Raw genomic sequence first — 24,094 nt, forward strand, 5'->3', positions numbered from 1 at the left:
AATTTATAAAAACATATATATTTAATTTACATATTTGATTGATTTATAAAAATATATTTAAAAAAGGAAAATTAATTAATTAAGAGAAAAAATTGCAATATATAATAATATTTATAATTATAAAAATCGTTCTAAAACATAAAAAAAATAATATAAAAAAGGATAATACGAAACAACGAAAAAAACATTGAATTACAACTAAATATTAAAAAAAATATTTGAAAAATATTAACAACCCTTGTAGAAATTTATCACTAGTAACGCCAATTAATCACTTATTTCGAGTACTTAAAATACTGCTATACAGTAATTTAAGTACTTGAAATAAGTGATTATAAGTACTCCAAATAAGTGATAAATTGACGTTACTAGTGATAAATTTTTATAAGGGAAAAAATATTATCTATATTATATATTATTAAATATTACAATAAATATTAAAATTAAAATACAATAATAAAAATCAAGAATAATCTCTACCATGCAGCAATCATATTGTAACAGACTATTTTAATTTTTTATTTTGGAAAATTAAGATATACGTATCATTTTATATTTCTATGAAAATTTTTACTTTTTCTTATTATAAGGAATGTTCGAACCCTTCGTCCAGACCCAGCAAACATAGTATATAAATGTTATATACTCAAGCATGTTACATGTAACGTATATGTTAGTTGTAATTTCCCACTCATAGATGTAACATTTTTAATATTACATATATTACATTGTAGTTATATTGTCATTATATCCCAAGATAGCACTGACTTATCAATACATCAATGTGCTATTTGGTATATAATTACAATATAACTACAATGTAATATATGTTATATTAAAATGTTAAATCTATGAGTGGGAAATTACAACTAACATGGATGTTACGTGTAACTTACACGTTATATTACCTGTTATATTCCGTTTTATTATAGCAATGTAACAATTATATATCGGTGTTTGCTGGGGTTAACTAGTTCAAGTTTTTCATTTCCCTTTTTCTTTCCCAAGTGATCTCGAGTTGTGATTCACGTTTATATACAGTATGTCGGAAAAATAACGACACTTTTTAAATTAAAAACAAACAATTAGTTGTTTTGCCTAAATTATTTCTTTTTATTCAAAATACATCCCTTCCGCATCAATATACATCGCTGGGCACGTTCAATCATAGCTAGCATAGATTTTTTATGTCGTTTTTCGAAATCACCTCAATGACCCTCGTCACAATTTCTTGGACTTGTGTAACATTGTCATAAAACGTTTTTTTTTATGGCCAGTTTGAGTTTCGGGAACAGGAAATAGTTACATCAAATACGGAGGATGTTGAAGCACACAGACTTGTTTTTTTCCCCAAAAATTCACGAACAGCGACGGTCCTGTGTAACAAATCGAGCACAGACTTTCCGTTTGTTTAAATCCATTGTCAAAATTTCATGAATCATGTCTTTGGTCGTATTTAATTTCTATCCATCTCATACATATATTTACACAATTTTTTAAAATAATATTTCAGTAAAACTGTAGCGTTATGGCAAATTATCTCGATGCAATATTTGTAAAATTAAATTTGGAAAAATTACCTAATAATTTTGATAAATATTATTAAGTTTTATTATTTTTAGAATATTTTATAAAATATAAAATATAGAAATATCTATGCTTAAAAATACAGAATTATTCTGCAATTATAATTTTTAAATATTATAACATAAAATATTATACATAAAATCATTATAAAATAAATATAATACAATAATAGTGCTTAATTTATACACTAAATTGAATAAATAAATTTTTGGACAAATATCATTTAGAAGTTTTAAATTAATTAGTTTATTAAAGCAATTGTTGTGAGAAGGGTTTATCGCAAATAAAAGAAAGAAATAATTAAAATAATTATATTATGTTATTTTAACAATAGCATATACTTATGTAAAAGTTTATTATTTATTTAATAAATGCTATTTTTCTCCTGTAAAGTATTTAACGATATTCCTAATTGCTATATAAAATTTGATTATGGAAAATTAGAAGAGCATTTACTGCAGACGCTAATTGTACAGCAAATTTGTGTGTCTAACATAGTATTGCCTTGATTTACAATAGAATATCTTTTAGAATTTAAATTATATATTGCTATTCTGTAGTTCTCTATCTTTTCCTGTTTTTAAGATACAAATGTAGAAAGGAAATATTATGTCATCTGTTTCTGAATTCCGTTTCCCTTCTGTGAAAAGTATCATGTGAAAAATATCTATAGTGTGGGGAGAAAAAGATCCAGATCATTGCGTAGGTCAGGTAAAAATTCCAAAATAAGAATGCGGACATAATATATGGAAACAGTCTGCAATGACCAGATGAAAGACATGCTTGTACTTTCTGCAATCGATAGATGCAATATGTATATGTATATTTATCCCATAGTTATATCCCAAATTTATATATGTAAATTTTTCAGGACAACTGATTGCAAATATTTCTTTCTCACTGTATACTCAATATAACGCTTCATTATATTAACTTTGTAGTCACAATAATTTATTAAGCCTGTAGAAAAATTTGAATTGATTAGTTTATTAAAGCAATTATTGAAAAATCGTCTACCACAGATGAAAGAAATAAATAATTAAAAAAATTATTTTGTGTTAATTTAATAAAAGCATATATACCTACATATGTATAAGTTCTCATTTTATTCATTTAATAATTTTCCTCATATGAGGTACTTAAAAATATTCTTAATATTGTCATAAAATTTTGTTGGCAAAATAATAAGAGCATTTACTGCTGACATAGTATTGCTTCGATTTACAATAGAATATCTTTTGAAATCTAAATTATATATTGCTTTTCTGTATATAGTTCTCTATCTTTTCCTGTTTTAAAGACGCAAATGTAGAAAGGAAATATTGTGTTGTCTGTTTCTGAATTTCGTTTTCTTTTTGTGACCATAAAGCGTCATGGAAATAGTATCTATAGTGGGAAAAAAGGTGCAGACCGTTGCATTGGTCAGATAAAAATTTCAAAATAAGAATGGACAGAGTGTGAAAACAGTCTGCAGTAATCAGATAAAATACGTACTTGTACTTTCTGCAATCGGTAGATAAGTATGTATAGTATCACAGTAAATTTCGTATTTTTGCCAGCAAAAAATTACACAAATAGTTTGTTGCTTTTAAATTTTAATTACTTTCTCGTGTTTCACTAAAACTTTTTTATAATGAATACGATAATGAATTTACCTAATGAGGTGATAGACATCATTCTTGGGTTTACTGATATTACTATTGAGGATATAATTAGCTTCAGATGTGTGTGCAAGCATTTCCAGTTTGCAGCCAAATATGCCAGTTATAAGGAAAGAAAGTTTCTTGAGAAGTAATTCCTGTTTGCAATTTTTTTTATATTTTGACTGTCAATTGTGTGCATTTATGACGAGAAATTTGGGAAAAATAATAAAAAAAATTAAGGATTAATATATAATTTCGATGATAAAATAACAATTATTCATATTTTTTGATTGTAGAATTTTTCAATGTTTTTCCCGTATTCTCCGTTAAAATTCCCCTTGAATATCATCTTTACATTACTGATTGTGAGTCAATATCCATAAAATACTTACCTTTTAAAAAAAAAGGTAAGAAAAGGGCGCCAAGTTTATGTGTCATGTTTAAAAGTGTTATAGAAAAAACATAAAACTTATATTGTAAATATAACATATTATTTCTAAAAAAAAAACTGATATCAAAAAGTTGTGCTAAATAAATAAAAATTTGTAAAAAAAAATTGAAAATTAAAAACTTACGCGAAAATTAAAAATTAATACAAAATAAATAAAGAGAAAAAATTTTAGTTAAAAAACTTGGCGCTGCTAAATTGAACAATGTGCTTATAATGTTAAGGTACCCTATATATTTTTATTTCAGTTAATTGTCCCATTAATATTCCTGTTATTATAATGTAATGTTTAAAGTAAATTAAAAATATTTTGGTTAAAATAATTTATAGAATTAATTATTTGTTTTAACTAAATTAGATAAATTATTTTTGTAATAAACTAATTTTGTTATGTTGAGATTTATTGCAGTAAATAAATTATTTGTTACTTCAATATTACAAATAAAATACATTGGAGTAATTTTAAAATTTAGTAGCGCCAAGTTTTTTTAACTAAAATTTTTTTCTTTTTTTATTTTGTATTAATTTTTAATTTTCGCATAAGTTTTTAATTTTCAATTTTTTTACAAATTTTTATTTATTTGGCGCAATTATTTAATATCATTTTTTTTTAAATATATTAATTTTACAACATAAGTTTTATATTTATTCTATAACACTTTTACACATGACACGTAAACTTGGCGCCCTCTTTTACCATTTTTAAAAAGGTAAATTTTTTATGGATATTACTCTTTTTTGTAATATAAAGAAATAACAGGATGGTAGTGTGACAAGAAAAGTTATTATAAAAGAAAATCAAATATATTATCTCACTGAAAGATTTTAACAAAACTATAATACATCCATATATATAATATGCGATATCATATGTGATTTTCTTAATGTATAACTTACATGTCTCAACCTCTTTAATATTTCAACTTTATTTCTGATATTAGCATTATGTATAACCCCAATACTATTTGCAGAAAATGTAGTTCTATTAAAAGTAAAATTATTCCTCAAGTTGTTTAGCGCACACCATACAGACTCTGTGTTAACAGACTTGAATTTTTATCATTTTGGCCGTTACGTCCAACTTCAAACGTTGATAAATTTCAGAAGACTACTCCGATTTTAAAAAATAAGGTGTGATTTCAAAAGGTCTTTTTACGCACTTTAATCTTGTAAAATTAGTTTTTTCTTTCAATAACAATTTATATAAGATTTTTAATAAACAAAGTAAAAATCAATTTTTCTCAAATTTAGACATTTTCGATTTTCTTCAAAAAAATCTGATAAAAAAGTAGAAATCTTCCCCTTTAAAACGCTTCCAAAGCCAAGATGGACAGGTTTTTAGTTTTCAAGATATAGTCCATTTTAGAACCAAGCGTGTTATCAATGATACAGTTCGGACGCTATTACAAATACAGAAAGATATCTGGCCAGTTCTATTGCTTGTGGCCAAGCGTGGTGACTTCTCATATATTATATACATATATATGTGTATCTCAGATATACATATATACATATATGTATAAACATGTATATACATACTTACAAAGTATTTGATAAGTTAACCGAAAAAAGAGCATGAAGGAGTAAAAATAAATTGTTAAAAAGAAACAAAATAAGATTTAAAAAGCAGGAACATTTATTCTTTGACAATAAATAATGTTATTTTGCTTAAAATTAAGAGAATTAGAAGAGATTTTATAAAATACAAAATTTAAAAGCAAACGTAAGTTAATCGACATAACAAATGTTTCTGCATTTTAAATCTTATTTTGTTTCTTTTTAAAACTTTGAAAATTTGGATGGAACACTTCATAAATAATGTCCCACATATATATATATATATATATATATATATATATATAATTTAATATTACTTATATTTTAATATAATTTAATATTAATTATTCACGAGATTTTTTGGTTGTGAAATTTTGCAACGTTTTTCCCGTATCCTCCGATAAAATTCAAACCGAATATCATCTTCAGATTACGCAGTCAATATTATGAAAATCTTGTCAAAGAAATTTACAAAGGTTTATTAAAATATAATTTGTTTTATTTTTAGATGGTCCTCTGTGAAGAAATTTTATGACACACAATCTAAAGAAAATGAAAATAAATTTAAAAAAAACGAAGGAAAGGATCAAAAAATTGTAAACTTTATAGAAACGGGCGTAAATTGTTTGAGAGAATTAAAAAAATATATATCTCAAATGATACATAACTATAATTATGACTCATTCAATAATACAATAAGATTTGACGAAATCTTTTGTAAAGATAAATTCGATGAACTTATTTGTAAACCTGAAAACATCCTAAAATATTATTTTTTCAAAGATGAATTGAAAATGTTCTATACACAATTTTCACGGTATAAGATTTTTAATATATATATATATATATATATATATATATATATATATATATATATATGTATACACATATTATCGTTCTATTTGTAGCCTAATGTATGTATAATTTATCATACAATTAATATGATAATTTTTTAGGAGAAATGATTGCGATCTAACTGAAATATATATCAATAAAGAATTATTTCACTACATGAAGGTATGGTTTGTGAGAGAAGTATTGAAAAAATTCAAAGAGAAACCTCGCAGAAAGCAGATAATGGAAGAAATTGCTACTATTGCGGTTCAATTTACGCAACTTGAAAAGGATATATTTTATGAATGTGTAAAATCATCATTAGATAGTATCGCAAAAGAAGTTTTAAATTGTCTTAAAGAAGAGCATCCCAATCATTCGATATTCTCGACGTCGGCTGAAACTTTTTCTTATTGGAGAAATAACAATTTCGACGATAATCATTGGAACGAAGCAGAAAGTACGCAGATTATGGATACACTCGAGAAATATATTTTTGGTAAATTAAACTTTCGACTATGCCAAGAAACAGACAGAAATGTGGAAAACGTTTGTATAGATAACGTAAGTTATTTCTATCGATAATAAAATTTAAATTTTATAAAACTATAAAGTCACCAGATGATAATTAAAAAATGGTAATAATTCAATCAACCATAGTCATTTCGTTTTCACACTATCATGTTATTATATCATGTCATATTCTAAGATTGAATTTTTGTTTGTTAAAAAAGTTGTGATTTACTTTGTTTTAAGAACATAGCACTTGATAAGGGCCGAAACCCACGGCCGAAACGTTGTGAATATTCAATAAAATTATTTATTTGCCAGAGTTGGTCGATTGAATTATTACCATTTTTTAAAATTAAAATTTATTTATAAATACACTGGTCAAAAAAATTATCGCAACACGCAATTAATATCAAAATTTCGCATAAATTTAAATAAGCGTACCTCCGCGAAAAATTATCATATTTGAAAAAAATATTTTTGTTTTAAGGGGTAAAGTCTCTACTTTAAGAAACAAAATAATTTTTTTAGATACGATAAATTTTCGCGGAAATACGCTTATTTGAATTTACGCGAAATTTTGATATTAATTGCGTGTTGCCATAATTTTTTTGACCAAGTGTATATTATATTCATTTAAATATATTATAACCAACTCTATAACAATTTAACATGCTGTGAGCATGGCCATATTTGTTATATCTTAAAATTACACTCACACAAATTATTGTTGTATTGTAATATTTTACATAAATGTTAAAAAATAAATGTGGCCAGAAAATAATTTTATTAATAATATATGAAAGCGTGGCCAGGAGACTTGGTTTACGTTGCATTTTAATTAAGGAAGAGTTCGCAATTGACGAATACTATATATTTTGGATGCCAATTGAAATTAATTGAATATTTCAGCATTTCTAATATCTTGCATGCACACATATATTATAATTTTATATTGTTCGCAGTGCTATGAATAGGTTTGAAAATGCAGGATGTTACGATATAACCTTTGAAGAATTCCCGAAACGTCTTCATAAACAATTGTCGCCGTTTGTGATGAACCGTGAAAATACCATACATTGGAAGCCTTTATACTAAAACCTTAAGAGGTTGACAATTATATACATTGTATATGAATTCTCTTAACACTAATTATAATATACTTTTATAACTACGGCAAATAGATTAATCAATGAAATATGCTTTACACGTGATAATAGGCAGCAGGGATTATTACACAATCTCTCATATTTTTTATTTTTATAATCAAATTCCATTTCTTTTTTATATAAATTAAAATTTTTTTTTCAGATGTTGTCCTTATTAGTATGGCGCTTTTATTTATATTTGTAGAACGTAGATGGAACACATACAATTTATACTTTATATTCATGTGAAAAATTAACATTTCATCAGGTATGTTAGCACTATATCCGGGTAGCAAACTTATTGCTAAAAGAGGCAATATTTACGAATTGCATAAAAAGTAAAAGCAAATCAAATTAGATCTTACTTTTTTTAGTGGCATTTACGAAATAAATGGTTAAAAAAAAAGAAATCATATAGAAAGTCAGAGAATGAAAAGTTTGCAGTTGATATGATAGTTAAACATGGTGACAAATCACATATAGTTATTTTATTATGAATATAGATTGAATTTTATTATAGATTAGATATAATCATAGAATTATAATTATAGGTAAAGAGGTGGGTGTGACCGTCGGATGGGACAGATATGATATTGATAGAAGTGATACAATCTCTTTAGACTTTATACAAGACTTAGACAATACATAAAACGTGAATCAATATGTAATGTTGTTGTATCAATTTTTTCGTGAATTTACAGCGACAAATAAATTTACATCAACAAATATATTACATTATTCTCACTGAAGATAATAGACTTCGTAAAGTAGAAGAAGGTATGAGCATCATTATATATATAAACTTTTTTATTTGTTTAGTATACGAAACTCATCTCTTTGTATGTAATCCCTGATAACAGTTTTTGCGTGCAAAATTTGCGCGCATTATACATATAAACTGTGTACGAGATTTGCCCGAGTTTTGCATGTGGGATATGTTTAGTCGTACATATTCCACGCAAATGTTTAGCTTATGTATTATTTAATACACCAGCAAATTACGTGCAAATGAATATCAAATTGCCAAAAATATGCCAGTGATGTGATAGTATGACAGCAATATGCTTGTTGAATATGCTCATGTTGCATGCTTATAACGAGATGAAATTGCGTGTAAAGTGTGCTAGCATCAAGAGACACGGTAGTGTCTCGCGACCAGTTAAGGGCGTAGCGGAGACACCGTGTATCTTAACGCGAGTCGGACATTTGAGTCTTTATAATATTTCGAATCCTCAATAATGGCTGAAGCAATCGAGTTTATACTAGACTTAATCGATAGATTGAGTTTGAATTATATAATAAAAGTGTCTTTATTTCTGCTCTACGTGATTTGTAAGCAGAGATATATAAATGCAAAGTCGAAATATGAAAAATTTCTATTAAGAAACGTCCCCGTCATTATCATCATCGACCACGCATACATAGTAGTATCGTGTTACACGTATTCACACGTATACAACACATGCGCACACATATATCACACGTACACAACACATGCAAGATGCATGTAGTGGTAATTTTGTCCATCTCGCACGTTTTACAACAGATGGCGATAGTGGCGCTCCGCCATATCGGCAGCGTGCGGGGTTATGTTGGCTAACTCTCTCTCTCTCTCTCTCTCTCTCTCTCTCTCTCTCTCTCTCTCTCTCTCTCTCTCTCTCTTTCTCACACACACACACACACTCTCTCATTCTCACTCACTCACTCACTGTTCGTCTTGTGTACTTATTTAGTACATTCATGATTAAACGATCTATATGCATTAATGTGAAATTTACTTACAATTAGTTTACTTGAAATATTCAATCTCTAAAGTGTTTATCTTATAAGATAGACAAAAAAATCTGAGTAAATAATAAGAAAAAAAAAAAACAAAAGGATTATTATTGTCATAATTTTTTATCAATTAAGTACTCTCAACTATCCAATAATTAAATAAATACGTACAAATGTGCGCGCGTGTACACACATACACATATTGATATTAAAGAGATTGAAGGAGAGGAAGGAGAAGATAAAAATTTAAATATTTACATATATTTCCAAATATTATATATGAATTTATAGTTTACATATCTAATTAATAATGAATTTCTAATTATATTAAACATATCAAAATAAAGACATACATGTATTTATCAAATGAATAAAATGAATATTGAATACAGACTTAAAAAATTTATTAAACATAGACTTAAAAAATTAATTAATTAAACATATTCCAAATTTAGAAAAAATAAACTTTATTTATATATGCAACAGCTTTTTAAACTAACAAAATTAAAACAAATCATATATAGTAGGCCAACTAAACGAGCAAATAAATAAGGTGTAAAAATTTTTATTAATAGTTAAATAATTAAATTAACATTCCGTTACAGAATCGATATAAATTGTAAACGTTTCGACTGCACTACAGTCTTTATCAATACATAAAAGTTAAATATTAAAATACAAAGTAAATGTTAAAAATACAAAGTTGGTTAAATATTAAAATATAAAATTGAAACGATTCTTCGCTGTTGACCAATAGATATGCAAGGCGATTGGTCTGAGATGCCAAGTTATGCGACATTTGAGCATGCTACGGATATAATGCGCGAATTAAATCAATGTCAGAAAAAATTAAAAAATCTTTCAACTTACATTATCGTTTTAACAAGTCCTTTTCCCCGATATTTCAAGTGTGTGTTGCGAAGTCTGAATACCAAATGTCAAAATAGAGAGCGTGATGTATTTATTTATTACTAATGTTTTTTCTAAATTATGATTCAGCAAATTTTTTAAGTATGTCAAAATAACAACTGTCTAACAATTCGGTGTCTGTATTTAAATTAATTCCATTTTTCTGTTCTTTAATGTGGATCATTTCAGATATTAGTCTTTTATGGTAATTCTTTTCATGATCCATAATTTTAATATTGTCCCAGTCAAATGTATGTTGTTCGTTTAGAATGTGTTCCGTGACAACCGAATGTCTAGCAGAGTCTAGTTTAATATTATTTTTATGTTCTTTAAGTCTCGTTCCTAACTGTCTTTTTGTCTGTCCGACATATGTGGCGTCACAATCGTTGCAATTCAATTTATAAATAACGTTAGAATTCGTGGGGCAATTATTTTTGTCCTTTTGAGCTTTTATGAAGTCATTCAATTTTTTAATGCAACGATATCCTACCACTACGTCAGGTCTTCTTATTGCTGAAGCAACTTTCTCAGATATTAATTCTATATATGGTATGACAAAATATTTAATGTTAGTATTAGTATTATTAGTATCTGTTATATTGTTATTATTAGGCTTGTTAAATTTCTTAGTTGAGAGACTTTTTAATCTGCGTTTTATTTCTGTGAAAATTAGATCAAGAGGATAACCGTTGGATAGCAAAATGTTAATAGCTTTCTCTATATTTTTTTTGTGAAATTGCGGATGTGATAGTAATAAAGCTCTATCTACCAAGTTGTAAATTGTTCCTATTTTATGACAAGTTGGATGATTTGAAAAAAATGAAAGTAATCTACCTGAGAATGTCTTTTTGTGATACCAATCTAAATAAATTTTATTATCTATTACTTTGATCATTATGTCTAAAAAGCTTATACAACGATTATCCTCTTTTTCCAATGTAAATTGTAGTCTATCGTTATAATTGTTGAATTCGTTCAAAACATATGTAATATTGTCAGCGGAAGTGCATAAAATAATGTCGTCTACATAACGGAAATAGAAAGTCATTTCGCAATTTAAATTACTAATTACTAATGTTTCCAAGTCCTGCATGACTATATCGGCAATGATCGGAGAGAGTGGGGAACCCATAGGAGTCCCATAAATTTGTTTGTAAGTTATGTTATTAAAAGTGAAAAATGTAGAAGTTAATATAAATTTTATCATACCTATGAATTCATTTTTGGGAATCTTTGTGTGTGACTCTATAAAATGCCATCTATTATTGATACCGTTTAATGCAAGATCTACGGAAACATTAGTAAATAATGAAACAACGTCCAATGAAACTATTATGTCGGTATCTTGTATTGTTTTCCCTGATAGAATGTTGCATATATCAAAACTGTTATTTACAAAACTGTCCGCTCTAGGAAGGCTATCTTTTAAAATTTTATGAAAAAAAGAAGCAATATTATATAGAGAAGTATTTATTGAGGAAACTATTAATCTAAAAGGAATATTTTCCTTGTGGATCTTGGGGAGCCCATAGGCTTTAGGAAGAAGAGAGTCGCTTGAAAATAAATAATAATATTCTTTTTTGTTGATGAAATCTTTTTTCAACCATTTTTTTAAACAAATATTGAGGTCTTTTTCTATTTTTGTTAATGGATTGTTTTTAACTATGGTATACGTAGAATCGTCTTCTAGGAGACTCTCAACTTTTTTTATATAAAATTCTTTTTCTAGTGCGACTGTAATGCTGCCTTTATCAGCTCTAGTAAATAAAATATTAGGATTTTGATTGCAGAATTTAATTGTGTCTTTATGCATGTGAAATAATTTTTCTTGTATGTCCGTTTTTTTGTCGTTATTGTTTAAAAATAATGAAAATTGTGGAATGGCAGCATTACGAATCGACGTAAGATTTCTGATCCCGTTAGAATTGCTTTCTATATCTTTGATGAATTCGTGTATAGCTACTTTTTTATTTAAGTTAACTGGGAGACTAAATTCACCTCCCAATTGTAATAGATTGGTTACATTGGGGGGAATTTTTTTATCAGTTAAATTAATAAACCATTTCTGGTTAGTTTGTTGTAAAGGGTTATGTGTAGCATAACGAAAACTGTTGGCAGAAACAGTGTTATCAACAATATTTGTCGATGATGTTGTTTTCAATTCGATAGGATCAATATTTTTAATGTACTCTGTATCATCTAAACGAACAACATACATTTGACTGGGACAATATTAAAATTATGGATCATGAAAAGAATTACCATAAAAGACTAATATCTGAAATGATCCACATTAAAGAACAGAAAAATGGAATTAATTTAAATACAGACACCGAATTGTTAGACAGTTGTTATTTTGACATACTTAAAAAATTTGCTGAATCATAATTTAGAAAAAACATTAGTAATAAATAAATACATCACGCTCTCTATTTTGACATTTGGTATTCAGACTTCGCAACACACACTTGAAATATCGGGGAAAAGGACTTGTTAAAACGATAATGTAAGTTGAAAGATTTTTTAATTTTTTCTGACATTGATTTAATTCGCGCATTATATCCGTAGCATGCTCAAATGTCGCATAACTTGGCATCTCAGACCAATCGCCTTGCATATCTATTGGTCAACAGCGAAGAATCGTTTCAATTTTATATTTTAATATTTAACCAACTTTGTATTTTTAACATTTTACTTTGTATTTTAATATTTAACTTTTATGTATTGATAAAGACTGTAGTGCAGTCGAAACGTTTACAATTTATATCGATTCTGTAACGGAATGTTAATTTAATTATTTAACTATTAATAAAAATTTTTACACCTTATTTATTTGCTCGTTTAGTTGGCCTACTATATATGATTTGTTTTAATTTTGTTAATTTATACGAGCCTTTCATTAATTAATTTTTTAAACTAAATTTTGAAATTCTATTTTATATTAGACAATTATCTCAATCAACATCTACGTCCACATTAGCTGCACTGCAGACTACCTCTACAGCCACATTATCTGCTCCGCGGATATAGCGTTATGCCAATACGATACATTACATGTACTTACTTACTTGCCTTTACTGTACCAACTCTTGTTCTTTCCACGTAATCATGTTTTTACAGTTATCGTTTGTTGTATATCTTCCAGCAAACTTTATTTCGTGTGAAGTGTATTTAATTAATTAAATCTCTGCGAAAGATTGAGAAGATGAAGGGATAATTCAAACTATGAAGACATGGTTACATGGAAAAGACAAGAGTTGATACAATAATAAAGACATACATGTATTTGTATCCTGCTGGCATAAGGTTATAGAAGTTGATTGAGATTGAAAAATAATAATGAAAATAATAAAAAAAATAAAGACACATGTATTTGTATCGTGCTGGCATAAAGTTATAAAAGTTGATTGAGATTGAAAAATAATAATAAAAATAATTAAAAAAAGGAAATATTCAATCATCATTTAAAAGCATATTTGAAATCTGTAGAATAAACAGTTTTTGCAAAAAATGTGGAGCATTTGAGCTCTAGTAAGTCTAAAAATAAATGTAAACATCAATTAATAATAACTGATGTTATATATATATTATATATATAAACCAATTTGTTGCAATATTCACTATAAAAGGTTGTAAGGGTAAGATGGCTAAAAGTTAATAATTTAAAAGATAGTTAACATAATTTTACATAAACTGAAATATTTCATAAAATAAAATATTTGTAATATTTCGAAGTTTATGTAAGATTATGTAAAAATTATACCTTTACAACTTTTTATAGTAAATATTGCGAGGAATCGATTTATATGAGAAAAATTAAGGTAATTCTATTTTGAAAATATAAGTGACCTTTAAATAACCTTGAAAATCGCCGTTTAGGTAAAAGTCTGTGTCAACTTTTTCTTTTTCGAAATTCTGCAACTTTTATCTAAATTTAATAGAAAATGTATAAAAAATGCTCGACATTAGTACACACACACACACACACATATGGGTAAATTTATATAAATAGGGTGCTTTAGGAGGAATGATCAGGATTCTAGGATATGATTGTACACATCATTTTAAGCAAAGAAGTTTAGATAAACATGTTTAATAATTGTTCTATTCCGGTCATAAAAATATACAAAAATGAATGATATAATCTCTAAAAACTCACCTTTAAAAAAAGGTAAAAAAAGGCGACCAGTTAAGGGCACGCCATTAACAAAAATTATCCATTGCAAACCCATGTAGAATCCTATCCTATTGCAAACCCATGTAGAATCCTATGAAAAATTAACCATTGCAAACTCATGTAGAATCCTATGAAAAATTAACCATTGCAAACCCATGTAGAATTGTATTAAAAATTATCCATTGCAAACTTATGTAGAATCCTACATTGCAAACCCATGTACAATAGAATTGTATGAAAAATTATCGATTATAAACCCATGTACAATCGTAACAAAAGTAATGAAATAAAAAAAAATTGCGCCAAGTGAAAGTAGAAACTTGTACCAGTGGAAAATTAAAGTTGCAGACATATATAGAGTCGTATAATGAATCAGTAAAAATTTAAATTTGCAAATGTAGAATCGTACCATAAAAAAACTTATCTTTTAAAAAAAAAGATAAACAAGATGCCAAGTCCATGCGCCATGTGAAAAAGAAACAAAAAAATTTTAGTTAAAAAAACTGGGCGCGCTGCTAAGTTTCAAAATTACAATGCACCTTAAAGTAACATTAATTAATTTAAACACAAAACATATTTTAACTGTAATGAGTTTAAAAGTAACAATTTAATTTTAATATTGTTAGAATATTATTTAGCAGCACTCCCAGTTTTTTTAACTAAAATTTTTTTGTTTCTTTTTCACATGGCGCATGGACTTGGCATCTTGTTTATCTTTTTTTTTAAAAGATAAGTTTTTTTATGGTACGATTCTACATTTGCAAATTTAAATTTTTACTGATTCATTATACGACTCTATATATGTCTGCAACTTTAATTTTCCACTGGTACAAGTTTCTACTTTCACTTGGCGCAATTTTTTTTTTATTTCATTACTTTTGTTACGATTGTACATGGGTTTATAATCGATAATTTTTCATACAATTCTATTGTACATGGGTTTGCAATGTAGGATTCTACATAAGTTTGCAATGGATAATTTTTAATACAATTCTACATGGGTTTGCAATGGTTAATTTTTCATAGGATTCTACATGAGTTTGCAATGGTTAATTTTTCATAGGATTCTACATGGGTTTGCAATAGGATAGGATTCTACATGGGTTTGCAATGGATAATTTTTGTTAATGGCGTGCCCTTAACTGGTCGCCTTTTTTTACCTTTTTTTTTGCTATCACTATGCCGACGCATTAGGATAAAGTTTTGCTTGCGCCATATGAGCTGCTTTAGAATGCAATGGCTAGGTATACATTTGCGCGCAAAATGTTTTCTGGGATATAAAAAATAATACTTTATTTTGTTTCCGTTATTTTATTATTATATTTTTTATATTTATTTTATTTATTATAATTTCTTTATTATTTATTTCATTTATTACTTTCTTTCTTTTAGTGATTATAAATTTAATTATTTTTTTTTTTATTTCAGTCGCTTTTTAACTTTAACAACACGCGCCGAAAACGTGGATCGACATAACAAAATAGGTCGCTATTTTTGTAAATTCGAAGGCACGCATTATGTTCCAAATAAAATGTTAGCAAAAATTTATCCGTATAATGCCGCTACAAGAGCCGAGATAAAAATAGCTGAAACATTGTTTGATCTTTGATTATTTTTTCAGATTCTTTGTATTGTACATTCATTTCATTTATAATATATTTAATTTTGTATATATTAATAACCATATGATTCCATAGTTTTTCAAGGCAAGCAGTGTTTTTTCTATTATTCTTATGTACACACATGTGTTATGAAAATGGTGTATTATGTTTCTCTGCCTTATAATGGATCTATTATTATCAGAATCAAATTGATTTATACAAAATGAGGGTTTTCCCTCTTTTTTTAAATTAAATAATGGGGTTTTTTTCCCACCTTTGCATTTTTTACAACCCCATTTAAATAGGCAACGAAAAATGTGCAATTTTTAACCTAGCTATTTAAAATAAAAATAATTGTTTCAATATTTTTATATAATAAATATGTATAGTAGAAACTTTTTTGTTTAATATGACTTATATTTATTCACCTATATTTTTCTTACTTTTTTATCTTTCTTTTCTGTCTTTTCCTCTCCCCCCCCCTCCCCCGTCCCCCCCTTTTATACCCTTTGCCCGCCCCTGTTTCTATCTCCTTACTTTTCCTCCTCTTTTGTGTGTGTTCTGTTTTGGCCGTTGTTTTCCCGGTCCCTTTTCTTGCTTGTTTTCCTTTTTTTGGTTTTTTTAATAAATGGTTGGTTTTTAAAAACTTTTTAAGACAAAAAATGAGTACTAATAACAGGATATAAAAATTGTAATAAGGAGCGAAATTTTCTCTCTTCGCCTGCGCCCATCCGTAAGGAACATTGGTTGGAAATTTAACCGAAAAGATCTCCCCAAAATAATTATTCAAATAATTAAGTATATAATTATAGCAAACTTTGCTTCACAAGTCATCAAAAACGTTTAGGTTAAATATTTTACTTTATAATACTAATCACATACACACGCCATTTAATATAAAATCTAATACACACATACATTTCATATTTTGAAAGATACTTTATTCATAAAGTATCATTAATACATGTAATTTATATATAAAATATCTTTATATAGACAGTATCTTTCAATATAAAATGTAATGTGTTAGATTTTATTTAAACTAATTCTCAATGTTTCTCAATGTTTTTAATAAAGTAATTTTGGTAAATTTTGGTATAAGTGTGTATGTGTATGCGTGTGTGTATGCGTTTGTGCATGTGTGTATCAGCAGAGAAAGGCCTCTTACACACGGCAAACAAACACGCAACACTCACGCATGCATATGTACGCACACATGCACTCCCGCTCTTATAGTCGCATGAATGCACGCGCATACACAACATGCACACATCTACACATGAAGTATAGTTATATCCTAAATTTATATGTAAATTTTTCAGGACAATTAATTGCGAATATTTCTTTATTACTGTATACTCAATATAACGCTTCAGTATATTAATTAACTTTGTAGTCAAAATAATTTATTAAGCCCGTAAAAAATTTAAATTGATTAGTTTATGAAAGCAATTGTTGAAAAGCGGTTAGCACAGATGAATGAAGTAAATAATTAAACAAATTATTTTGTGTTAATTTAATAAAAGTATATATACATACGTATGTATAAGTTCTCGTTTTATTCATTTAATAATTTTCCTCATATGAGGTTTTAAAAGATATTTTTAATTGTTATAAAATTTTGTTGGTAAAATAATAAGAGCATTTACTGCTGACGCTAATTGTACAGCCTGAACAAATTTGTTTGTCTAACATAGTATTGCCTCGATTTACAATAGAATATCTTTAAGAATCTAAATTGTATATTGCTATTCTGTATTTCTCTATCTTTTTCTATTTTTAGAACGCAAATGTAGAAAGAAAATATTTGTGTCATCTGTTTTTGAATTCCGTTTTCCTTTTGTGACTATACAGCGCCATGGAAAAAGGATCTATAGTGAGGCATAAGGTCCAGACCGTTGCGTTGGTCAGGTAAAAATTTTAGAGTTATTCTTATTTTAAAATTTTTACCTGACCAATGCCTGACCAACCTCAGTCAGTAAATAATCGGTCGAAAAGACGTCGAATCGATATCGATTCGACCAATTTGACATCGATTCGACATCAATTCCACGTCGATTCGACGTCGATTTAACTATCATTTCTGGCTGGGACGTCTTACAATCCACACTCAGTCGTGGAAACTATATGTAGTGATCAGGTGAAACACGTGCTTGTACTTTTTGCAATTGTTAAATACGTATGCAGTATCACATATTGCAAATTTCGTATTTTTGCCAGCAAAAAATTAATTACACAAATAGTTTGTTGCTATTTAAATTTCTATTACAGCCTCGTGTTTTACTAAAATTTTTTTATAATGACGACTATAATGGATTTACCTAACGAGGTGATAGATATTATTCTTGGGTCCAGTGATATCACAATTGAAGACATAATTAGCTTCAGATGTGTGTGCAAACGTTTCCAGTTTGCAGCCAAATATAACAGTTTTAAGGAAAGAAAATATCTTCAGAGGTAATACTTATTATTTGCTATTTTATAATTTTTTTTTATATTAACTGCACAATTTATTATTTATGCGAAGAATGTATTTTATAAGAGTAGAGTACATATAAAATATTAAAATATAAAATTTATAAAAATAAATAATTAGACTAGTAATAATTTTAAAACGAGTAAAATTTTTATAACTTTATCGCTTCCTCACATTTTGACTCTGAATTATGTGAAGACATTTTTGACGGTAAACTTGGGAAAACTAATACAAAAATTTTAGAATAAATATATAATTTTAAAGATATAATAATAATTTCAATTATTTACAAAACATATTAATAAAATTAATAAAATTTATTAAATAGAGAATTACACAGAAAGAGAATAATTTATGTATGGATAATTCAAATCGATGATCTCTTAATAATATATCAAGGTAAAGGTTATGAAGTAAATCAGGTTGCTCTCTTTCTGTAAATTAATTATTTTATAATTTACAATTTAATAATATACAATTTAATTAAATTTATTCATGATATCTTTTGATTGTGAAATTTTCGACGTTTTTTCCGTATTCTCCGTTAAAACTTCCTTCGAAGATCACCTTTACATTACAGAGTCAATACATATTATGAGAATTTTGTCAAACAAATTTACAAAGAATTATTAAAATATATTTTATCTTAATGCAGATGGTCTTCTGTAAAGAAACTTTATGACACACACTCTAAGGAAAATGAGAATGAATTTGAAGAGAACGAAGGAAAGGATAAAAAAAATCGTAATTTTTATAAAAACAGGCGTAATTTGTATGAGAGAATTAAAAAATTGTATATCTGAAATTATACATAACTATAATTACGATTCACTCAATAATAGAAGAGGATTTGACGAAATATTTTGTACAGATAAATTTGATGAAATTATTTATAAACCTGAAAACACCATAAAATATTATTTTTTCAAAGATGAATTGAAAAAGTTCTATACACAATTTTCACGGTATAGAATTTTTAATATATACAATAATATATATATATATATATATATATATATATATATGTATACACATATTATCGTTCTATTTGTAGCCTAATGTATGTATAATTTATCATACAATTAATATGATAATTTTTTAGGAGAATTGATTGCGATCTAACTGAAATATATATCAATAAAGAATTATTTCTCTATATGAGTCTATGCTTTGTGAGAGAGAAATTGAAAAAATTCAGAAAGAAATCTCGAAGAAAGCAACTAATGGAAGAAGTTGCAACTATTACGATTCAACGCATGCAACCTGAAAAGGATATATGTTACGAATATGTAAAATCATCATTAGATAGCATTGCAGAAGCAGTTTTAAATTGTCTTAGAGAAAAACATCCCAACCATTCGATATTCTCGACGTCGGCTGAAACTTTTTCCTATTGGAGAAACAACAATATCGGTGATAATCATTGGGACGAAGCAGAAAGTACGCAGATTATGGATACAATCGAGGAATATATTTTTGGTAAATTAAACTTTCGACTATGCCAAGAGACAGACAGAAATGTGGAAAACCTTTGTATAGATAACGTAAGTTATTTCTATCGATAATAAAATTTAAATTTATTTGAATATAATATATTCATTAAAATATATTATAACCAACTCTTTTAACATGCTGCGCGCATGGCCATGTTTGTTATATCTTAAAATTACTGTCGCACAAATTAATGTTGTATTGTAATATTGACAAAGGTGTTAAAAAATAAATGTGGCCAGAAAATAATTTTATTAATAATATATGAAAGCGTGACCAGGAGACTTGGTTTACGTTGCGTTTTAATTAAGGAAGAGTTAGCAATTGACGAATACTATATATTTTGGATGCCAAACTAGTAAGTATAAATTAGATTTGAAATTAGGTGAACATTTCGGCATTTCTAATATATTGCATACACACATATATTATAATTTTATATTGTTCGCAGTGCTAGGAATAGGTTTGAAAATGCAAGATGTTACGATATAACCTTTGAAGAAATCCCGAAACGTTTTCACATACAATTGCTTATGAACCGAGAAAATACTTTGGCTATACCAACATCTGAAGAGGTTGACAATTTTATACATTTTTTTGCCAATATGATTTCTGTTAACACTAATTGTGATTTACTTATATAACTTCGACAACGATAGATTAATCAATGAAATATGCTTTACACGTGATAATAGGCAGCAGGGATTATTACACATTCTAGGCTTTCATATTTTTTATTTTTATAATCAGATTCCATTTTATTTTTGTATAAGTTTAAATTTTTTTTTCAGATGTTGTCCTTATTAGTACAGCGCTTTCATTATTGGTTGGAGAACGTAGATGGAACACATGGAATTTTTACTTTTTATAATTCATGTAAAATATCAAATCATCAGGTATGTTAACACTGTTCAGGTAGCAAACTGATTGCCAAAAAAGGCAATATTTACGAATTGTATAAAAAGAAAAAGCAAATCAAGTTAGATATTATTTTTTTTAGTATTATCTACGAAATGAATGGTTAAAAAAAAAGAAATCATATAGAATGCCAGAGAATGTAAGGTTTGCAGTTGGAATGATAGTTAAACATGGTGATCAATCATATATAGTTATTATATTATGAATATAGATTGAATTTTATTATAGATTAGATATAATTATATAATTATAATTATAGGTAAAGAGGTGGGTGTGATCGTCGGATGGGACAGATTTGATATTGATAGAAGTGATACAATCTCTTTAGACGATACACAGAACTTAGACAATACAAGGAAGGTGAATCGATTTGTAATGTTGTTGTATCAATTTTTTCGTAAATTTACAGCAACAAATAAATTTGTACAGCGACAAATATATTACACTATTCTCACTGAAGATAATAGACTTTGTAAAGTAGAAGAAGGTATGAGCATCATTATATGTATACAAACCTTTTTTTTAAATTATATTTGTTTAGTATACGAAGCTAACTTCTTTGTATGTAATCCCTGATAACAGTATTTGCGTGCATTATGCGTATAAACTGTGTACGAGATTTGCTTGAGTTTTGCATGTGAGATATATTTAGCATATTGCACGCAAATGTTTAGCTTATATATTATTTAATATACCAGCAAATTACGTGCAACTGCATATGAAATTGCCAAAAATATGCCAGTGAAATATGCAATGTCTAGGTATTTGCGCGCAAAATATTTTCTGGGATATAAAATAATACTTTATTTTGTTTCCGTTATTTAATTATTATATATTTTATATTTATTATAATTTCTTTATTATTCATTTTATTTATTATCTTTTCTTTCTCTTAGAGATTATAAATTTATTAATTTTTTTTTATTGCAGACGCTATAACTTTAACAACACCGAAATGGATCGATAATAACGAAATAGGTCGCTATTTTTGTAAATTCGAAGGCACGCATTATGTGCCAAATAAAATGTTAGCAAAAATTTATCCGTATAACGCCGCTACAAGAGCCGAGATAGAAATAGATGAAACATTGTTTGATCTTTGATTGTTTCTCAGATTCTTTGTATTGTAATTCATTTCATTTAGCATATATTTAATTTTGTGTATATTAATAACATAAGATGCCATAGTTTTTCAAGGCGAGCAGTATTTTCTATCATTCTTATATAGACACGTTTTATGAAAATCGTGTATTATGTTTGCTCTGTCTTATAACGAATCGATTATTATCAAAATCAAATTGATTTATATTTGATCCATCTTATAATGTTTATTATCAAAATCAAATTGATTTAGGGAGGAAGCTGGGATATACAAAATGGGGGTCGAAACCCGCATTTATAATAGAAAATGCGAAATAAATGCAAGCTTTCCATTTAAGAATGCAAAATGCTTTTTAGAAACTCATTTAAAATAGGAAATAGAAAATAGGAACTTTTAAAATATTTTTCACAATTAAAATAATTTTTTAAATATTTATATATATATATGTATATATATATATATATATATATATATATATATATATATATATATATGTATATATATATATATATATATATATGTATATATATATATATATATATGTGTGTATATTAATTCTAATTTTTCATTATTTAATTACTTTTTACAAATAATCAATTATATTTAAATTCTAATTTTTTATTAAATTTTATAAATTTTTTGTATAAACTGTCTTTTATAAACTTTATACATTTTTAATATAAACCGAAAAATTACACAAAACATGTAATTGCAAAAAATGTTCATTAATGTTTTCAGATATTTATACTTAATGACTTCTTTAATAACATTTTGCTTGTTTTAATATATATTTTTGATATTTCGATTAATTTTTAGTTTATTGCAAAAAATGCATCTGATATAAAGAAAGTGTAATAAAATTGGGTAATAAAAAAATGTAATAAGAAGAAATTTTAAATACTTTGTCTTACGTCACTCGTGGAAATTGCACAAAATTTACACGTAAGATATGCAAAAATACTATTATATAAAAAAAATACAAAATACAAAAATAATATAAACATAACGCATACAAAAATAATAATATATAAATTATTTTAAAAGAATATAAATATACATATAAAATTTTGATTCAAGATTACATTAAAAAGTTTATAGTTAAATATTTTATTTTATAATTCTAACACATACTCACGCCATTTAATATAAATAAGTATCTTTCAATACATGTGTATGTAATGTAATGTGCGTTAAATTTTATTAAAACTAATTTTCAAGATTCCTCAATGTTTTTAAAGAATTAATTTTAGTAAATTGTGATATATATGAGTGTGTGCATGTGTGTATCAGCAGAGAAGGGCCTCTTACACGCAAACAAACAAACACGCAACACTCACGCATGCATGTATGCACACTTACCCCGCATGTATATTCGCACGAATGCACGCGTATACACATACATATACACACATCTAGACATAAAATGTGCCAAATATTACCAAAAATATGACTAAAATGTATATATTTATCTCTTAGTTGTATCCCAAATTTATATGTAAATTTTTCAGGACAACGAATTGCGAATATTTCTTTATCACTGTATACTCAACCATTGCAAACCCATGTAGAATCCTATCCTATTGCAAACCCATGTAGAATCCTATGAAAAATTAATCATTGCAAACCCATGTAGAATCCTAGGCAAAATTAACCATTGCAAACCCATGTAGAATCGTACCCATTGCAAACCTATGTAGAATCCTATGAAAAATTAACCATTGCAAACTCATGTAGAATCCTATGAAAAATTAACCATTGCAAACCCATGTAGAATTGTATTAAAAATTATCCATTGCAAACTTATGTAGAATCCTACATTACAAACCCAGTAACAATAGAATTGTATAAAAAATTATCGATTATAAACCCATGTACAATTGTAATAAAAGTAATAAAATAAAAAAAAATTGCGCCAAG

At 26.8% G+C, this 24,094-nt stretch overlaps 2 protein-coding genes and 1 long non-coding RNA gene across 3 annotated transcripts; all 3 read left to right on the forward strand.

Moving 5' to 3' along the window:
• The first annotated feature begins 6,161 nt into the window (after positions 1 to 6,161).
• Positions 6,162 to 7,675, forward strand: LOC146724929 (uncharacterized). The gene is made up of 2 exons (XM_085487971.1): positions 6,162 to 6,633; positions 7,545 to 7,675. The coding sequence occupies exons 1-2, from the start codon at positions 6,247 to 6,249 to the stop codon at positions 7,554 to 7,556; spliced, it is 399 nt and encodes a 132-aa protein (XP_085344097.1). The 5' UTR covers positions 6,162 to 6,246; the 3' UTR covers positions 7,557 to 7,675.
• Positions 7,676 to 20,665: 12,990 nt separating this feature from the next.
• Positions 20,666 to 21,209, forward strand: LOC146724930 (uncharacterized). Its single transcript, XR_014925930.1, has 3 exons — positions 20,666 to 20,732; positions 20,949 to 21,053; positions 21,158 to 21,209. It is a non-coding gene; the product is annotated as an uncharacterized LOC146724930 (long non-coding RNA).
• A 23-nt stretch (positions 21,210 to 21,232) lies between these two features.
• LOC114935058 (uncharacterized) lies at positions 21,233 to 22,553 on the forward strand. Its single transcript, XM_029307819.2, has 3 exons — positions 21,233 to 21,248; positions 21,335 to 21,562; positions 22,006 to 22,553. The coding sequence occupies exons 1-3, from the start codon at positions 21,233 to 21,235 to the stop codon at positions 22,176 to 22,178; spliced, it is 417 nt and encodes a 138-aa protein (XP_029163652.2). The 3' UTR covers positions 22,179 to 22,553.
• Positions 22,554 to 24,094: the final 1,541 nt, after the last annotated feature.

The sequence above is a fragment of the Nylanderia fulva genome, unplaced genomic scaffold (assembly GCF_048542155.1).
Source record: "Nylanderia fulva isolate GAGA-0341 unplaced genomic scaffold, ASM4854215v1 Scaffold110, whole genome shotgun sequence".
Classification (NCBI taxonomy): domain Eukaryota; kingdom Metazoa; phylum Arthropoda; class Insecta; order Hymenoptera; family Formicidae; genus Nylanderia; species Nylanderia fulva.

Coding starts and splice junctions, on each gene's coding strand:
- LOC114935058 (XM_029307819.2), top strand. Junction 21,563..22,005: donor ACTTTGTAAAGTAGAAGAAG/GTATGAGCATCA, acceptor TTTTTATTGCAG/ACGCTATAACTTTAACAACA.
- LOC146724929 (XM_085487971.1), top strand. CDS start 6,247: ATGAAGGTATGGTTTGTGAGAGAAGTATTGAAAAAATTCAAAGAGAAA.